This window comes from Arachis ipaensis, chromosome B03 (genome assembly GCF_000816755.2).
Source record: "Arachis ipaensis cultivar K30076 chromosome B03, Araip1.1, whole genome shotgun sequence".
NCBI classification, from domain to species: Eukaryota; Viridiplantae; Streptophyta; class Magnoliopsida; order Fabales; family Fabaceae; genus Arachis; species Arachis ipaensis.
The window spans coordinates 17,049,828-17,056,269 of record NC_029787.2 but is presented as its reverse complement, the minus strand read 5'-3'; the positions used below and the strand labels follow the sequence as shown (position 1 = coordinate 17,056,269).

General features: G+C 37.1%; 1 protein-coding gene and 1 non-coding gene across 2 annotated transcripts; both read left to right on the top strand.

The window, feature by feature from the left end:
* On the top strand, nt 878–951 carry TRNAN-GUU. The gene has a single exon. It is a non-coding gene; the product is annotated as a tRNA-Asn (tRNA).
* Nucleotides 1,756–3,772, top strand: LOC107632712. The gene is made up of 4 exons (XM_016336377.1): nt 1,756–1,814; nt 2,087–2,330; nt 2,378–3,333; nt 3,406–3,772. The coding sequence occupies exons 1-4, from the start codon at nt 1,756–1,758 to the stop codon at nt 3,770–3,772; spliced, it is 1,626 nt and encodes a 541-aa protein (XP_016191863.1).

Below are 6,442 nucleotides of genomic sequence, written 5' to 3'. Positions count from 1 at the left end.
TACCAAACATTAATACTACTACTTTTTATAAATCAAAAAGCTCAAAACCAATTACTTCTAAAACTTTTCAACCAACCCTTAATTATTCCAAATGCTTATATGTGTAGCAATATCAAAAACTTGTTTTAGCTACGTAATTGTACAATTTATCAGCCACCAAACTATTTTCCTCAAAGGAAGGAAAAAAAAAACCAGAAAAAAAATCCGTAGTTAATTTAGCTACATTTGAGTCGAAAATCCAACTCATCCAAACAATCTTGATTAGTTCGTTTGAAATTAATCAAATAATAAATTTTCATTACGATTAAAAGTATTTTATTGGGGAAGAGTTTAGATAATATAATGTACTAACATACGGTCTTGTCTCTGTATTTTTTTTTCTCAAAACAAAATTCAAACATGACCAAAAAAAAATATAGAGAATCAATTTAGTTAGCTAACTTTAAGATTTAAAGTTAAAAATTTATAAATTAAATTCTAAAATTTAAAATAATTTTAAAAAATTGATTACTTAATAATACTCAAACCTAAAATAGTAAAATGTCTTTTTTATACAAGTCTTTTGTTTCATATTTTTTTTTTATAATTATTCAAACGGATTAATCCCATATCAAAACAAGCAAGTTCAAATCAAACCTCCAACCTCACTAATAAAGCTTTTGGCACAAATTAATAAGTGTCGTCTCTTGTATTATAAAATCCTTGGACAATTGATACCCTTATAAAAGCAAAACATCAACAAAAATAAAACATAAATGTGGCTTGGTAATCGTATTCGTATCATATAATATCAATTAGGCTGGACTAGACATTTTGGATCTTATATTTAGTCATATTTAAGTGTTATTTATAAAACAGGAATATTTTAAAAACAATTGCTGGAATAGCTCAGTTGGTTAGAGCGTGTGGCTGTTAACCACAAGGTCGGAGGTTCAAGCCCTCCTTCTAGCGTTTTGTTAAATTCAAACATTTCCTCAACTTCAATTTGTTTTTTGTTGGAAGTAAAGTCAACAAAACTAAAACTCTCTAGCCCTGGAATTAGCCCAACCAAAAACAGTAGGCCCATTAAAAAATAGACTCACAAGTTCCACCAACATAGCTAACATGAAACGTAGGCTTACGAAATCAGTCTCTCAACAAAAAACTAAGAAAGCTATTTTCAGTGTCTGCTTAGAGTACGTCAGATGATAATGGTTTTACTGTCAAATTTTTTTAGTTCTATTGGAATATTATTGGAGAAGAAGTGCATAAGGTAGTGGGCAGTTTTTTCGTCGGTAGAAGAGTGCTCATAGCCTTCAATCACATCTAAATCTGCCTAATACTAAAAATTCCAGATACTAAAGACACAGGTCACACCTATTAGCCTCTCTATTGGATTAAATTCATAAAATCCTAACTCAATTCTGAATACAACGTAGAATGGAATGAAGAATGACTACTCAATAATAACAGAATGGCAATGTATGGATTGATTTTAGATTCTATGTTTCTAACCTTATTTCTTTGTTTGAGGAATTGCAAGAGATTTTTATTTTATGCAAATTTAAATTTTATTTTATTTCTTTTTTAATTGCTCTTATAATATTTTTTACAAAATAAAAGTTTTTAACATATTTATATTTTTAGATATTTATTTTTTAAATTTTATGTTAGTTAAAATGATATTATCATGATTTTTTTTTGGGCAATTTACCATATTAAATAAACAGGCATCTAAATTTACCACAATACATATTTTGTAAAATGGATACCGAAATGCATTTTTTCATAAACAATGTAAACCGCGACAGGGGTCCCGTAGTTTATAAATGCACGTAATTCATTGCAGGGGTGTCGTTTACGCTCAAAGCAACGCAACACATAATCCGCGGTAGGGGTATCGCGGTTTATGTGTGTTTTGCAAACGTGCATAAACTGCTACAGGGGTCTATCGGTTTATACTTTGTCAAATTCCCTTATATATACCCCTCAAGATAGAGAAGGGGGCATTTGAGGTGAGTCATTTTCACACTTTCACAAATGGATAGTGAGGAGAGCTTGTTGGTTCTAGTCCACTGCTCTGGTAAAATAAAAAAAAAAATAACAGGCATGGTGTTAAGTTCACTGATAAAGAATCGCTGAGCGTGTTTATCCGTTCGATTGATACTTTGTCGGATCTAAAGAGGAACATATTGCAGAAGGCATGGTTGTGTGGGGTTAAGTCGGTGAAGAAGGTGTTCTACAAGATTCTGAGGGCGGTCGTGTCAAGTGGTATGCAGTATGAAACATTTTTGATAGGGTCGGATGAAGACATGGAGGTCTTGTTTCATTGTCGGCGGAGTTTTTCGGAGGTGAGAATACACGAGTTGTTTGCCAAGTTGGAAGACCGTGTTGACAGTTCAGGGGCTTCAGCGCCAAATCCCCAGTCGACGACGGTGGGGGTGCTTCTACTTTGATGCCTATCGTTGCAGCCAGTTGTCTCTTAGCTGCACCTCCACTTGTTCTAGGACCGGCAGCTAGAACACCTGGTTTGATTACTGGTCTTGTTGGAAGTGGTGAGCTAGATCACGTTGAGGACGCGATGCGGGAAGATGATTCGGACGATGAGCCCGATCACATATCGGGGGATAGTGAGGAGGAGACTCCGATGGTCCCACCTGCACCTCAGGGGCCATCCAGTGCTGGGTCCTACCAACAACCGCCCCATTTCTCAACGCTGAACCTGGAAGCAGTGAGTCAACAACAGGATGAGGCACACACCTTCGGAGGCCAAGGATTACACGAGGGCAATGCTCCTGGAGAATTTCAGGTTGGCCAATCTTTCCATACGAAGGAGGAAGCTGTGATGAGTGTTAAGGATTATAGCATTCGTCGTGGAGTTCAGTATCGGGTTATAGAATCAGATCATCTGAAGTATGTTGGGAGATGCAAGGAGTTTGGAAACAGCTGCACGTGGATGATCCGCGTGGCATTTCGCCAGCGCAAGGGTAACTGGGAGGTTAGAAAGTACAATGGAGCCCACACTTGCCTGGCCACTTCGATTTCGAGCGACCACCGACAGCTCGATTACCACGTGATTTGTCCAAGGATATATCCGTTGATTAGGGCGGATGTAACGGTTACGATAAAGGTGTTACAGGAAGCTACTGAGTCAACCTACGGATTCAGGCCTAGTTATAGGAAGGTATGGAAGGCAAAGCAGAAGACAGTCATACATATTTACGGGGATTGGAAAGAGTCGTATGCCGAGTTGCCCCAGTGGATCCTTGGGATGCAAGCAACGATGGACGGTTTCGAAGCTTTGTTGAAGACTTCTCCAGTGCGTGTAGGTGATGAGGTTGATGAGTCTACATAGTACTTTTATCGACTTTTCTGGACATTCCCTCCATGTGTTGAGGCTTTTAAACATTGCAAGTCACTAATCAGCATTGACGGTACGCATCTGTATGGAAAGTATGGCGGGACTTTGCTTCTGGCTATTGTGCAAGATGGAAACTCGAATATATTGCTAGTTGCGTTTGTACTTGTTGAGGGGGAGAATGCTGAGTCGTGGGCCTTTTTCTTATCCCACTTGCGTCAACATGTGACCCCACAAGAAGGGATTCTGGTGATCTCTGACAGACATAACGACATTAAAGCTGCACTAAAGGCACCAGACAGTGGTTGGAAACCGCCTCATACATATCGAGCGTATTGCATTCGACACATCGCAGCTAATTTTGCTCTCAGTTTCAAGGGTCAGGATGCAAGGCGGATGCTCGTGAATGCGGCGTATGCTAAGACTGAGGCCTAGTTTGACTACTGGTTTGATATTATGAGGACTGAGAATCCGGCCATGTGTGATTGGGCCAACCGACTTAAGTACGATAAGTGAACCCAACACCAGGATGGAGGCAGACGGTTCGGCCACATGACGACGAACATATCGGAGTGTGTCAACTCTGTATTGAAGGGGACACGGAATTTGCCGGTTACTGTACTTGTGAAATCCACATATAGGAGGTTAGCAGAGCTTTTTGTCGTCTGAGGGTAGACAGCAGAGGCACAGTTGGGATCAGGACAACTGTTTTGCCAGGCACTGGTCAAGGCGATAGAGTGCAACTTGAAAGATTCAAGGTGCTTCACGGTTACTCTGTTTGACCGACATCAGTTTGAGTATACCGTGGCTGAGACGATTCCTACCGGTAACTTTTCGCTTGGGACGTATCGGGTTTCCCTCAGAGATCGCACTTGTGACTGCGGGTACTTTCAAGCTCTCCATTACTTGTGCTGCCATGTGATTGCATGCTGTGCTCAATCCCGATTAGATTGGGCTACGTACGTCTATGAGGTTTATACCATGAGTAAGGTATTCAGCGTATAACAGATGGGGCTTTTGCCCCCTATTCCAGAGGGTCTGTGGCCACCGTACGCCGGTCTTACAATCGTTCCTGATCCTAACATGAGATGTGCCAGAGAAGGGCGACCCATGAATGAGGCTGATACTAGTCGGCCGAAGCGATGTGGGTTATGCAGACAGACAGGACACACTCGCAGGACTTGCCCTCAGCGAGGATCCTCCCTAAGTGCCGAGGCATAGGTGTCATTAGGTCATCATGCTTAGCTTTCATTTTTCTTTTCTTATTTGTGTTCTTTTTTCCTGTTTTAGTTGTACTTACTGTTAAGTAAAATTGTACTTTCTGTTTTAATTGTACTTATTGTTCCCATTTCTAATTTTGTTAGTAATTCTATGAGTTCAAGAGACTAATTTCAATTAAATCAAAGCAACAACCTATGTTGCGCCATACATAAAAAATGCAAACCAAAGTTTCTTCTAGAAACTCATCCTCCATGTAAAATGAACTAAGTCCACACTAAAGCATAAACCGCTAGACCCCTGTAGCGATTTATGCACGTTTGCAAAACACACATAAACCACAACACCCCTACCGCGGATTATGTGTTGCTTTGCTTTGAGCGTAAATCGCAACACCTCTGTAGCGGATTACGTGCATTCGTAAACTGCGGAACTCCTGTCGCGGTTTACATAGTTTATAAAAAAATGTATTTCGGTATCCATTTTACAAAATGTGTATTGTGGTAAATTTGAATGCCTATTTATTTAATATGGTAAATTGCCCTATATTTCATTATGCTATAAATAAAATAAAACACAAATTTTAAACACATAAAACAAATGTACTCGATACGTGAGAGATTACATGCTTAACATATCTTGTTTTACAATTTGTTGTTCTATTTAACCGATCCAAAACCCTATTACTCAAAAATAATATGCCAATTCTAATGTGTTACATTATTATTATGTATAAATGAATAGGCACTGCTATTTTAAATTCAAGTAATAACATATACTAATCTTGTTCTATGTATGCTGTGGTTGGGAGCTTAATTAAAAAAAATCAAATTCAAGTTTGTTCCGAAAAAATTTATCGTACGAAATCTAAAACATGGATTTGAAGATGTGAAAGAGGCCATTGTAAATGGGAAAGGTATTGAGGATAGTGGAGTAGAATGGCATTAGGACGTGTATTTTGGTGCCAAAGTAAAATGTCAATGCTTAGTACTTAGTACTAGCCAGAGCGCACATCGTTTAAGGAGCAACGAGGAAGCAAGTCCAAACACTATAAAATGAAGCAGCTATTAACATTATAAAATACAAAGTCATGTGTTAAGTATATAGCGAACTATTCTTTCGCCTTTTACTAAAAAATACCGTGTGCTTGTCACTTTAAATGATATACGATTTCAGCAATGTAGTGAAAAATATTTTTTTATTTAAGATGATGTTATGTTTATCTATTTCTCTTTATAATTACAAAGTATAGAATAATTTAATTTAGAAAAAATGTTTGGGGTATATTGATATAAAGGTATGTTGTTGGCATAAAAACATGGATTAAATTTTTTTATATAACAATAAAAAATTACACGTTAGATGTCCTTAATTTAGGTAATTTGGACTCAATTTATTTTTTTGTCTTTTTATTTATATCGTTTATATTATAAATAATTTAATTATGAATATATTTTGTTTATACTATAATAAGATAAAACACAAATTTTAAACACATACAATGAATGTACTCGTGAGAAATTACATACTTGACATATATTATTTTACAATTTGTTGTTCTATTTAACAGATTTAAAATCCTATCAGTCATGAATAATACGCCAATTCTAAAGTGTTGTTACATTAATATTATGTATGAATGAATAGGGTATCAACGTATACTAATCGTTGTTATTGATAACTTGTTCCATGTATATTGTGGTTAGGAGCTTAACTAAAAAAAATCTAAAACATGGATTTGAGAATGTGAAAGAAGCCATTATAAATGAGAAAGGTATCGAGGATAGTTAAGCAGTATCGCATTAAGATGTGTATTTTAGTGCGAAAGCGAAATGTCAGTATTTTACTTAGTACTAGCTAGAGCCTACATCGGAGCAACGATGAAGT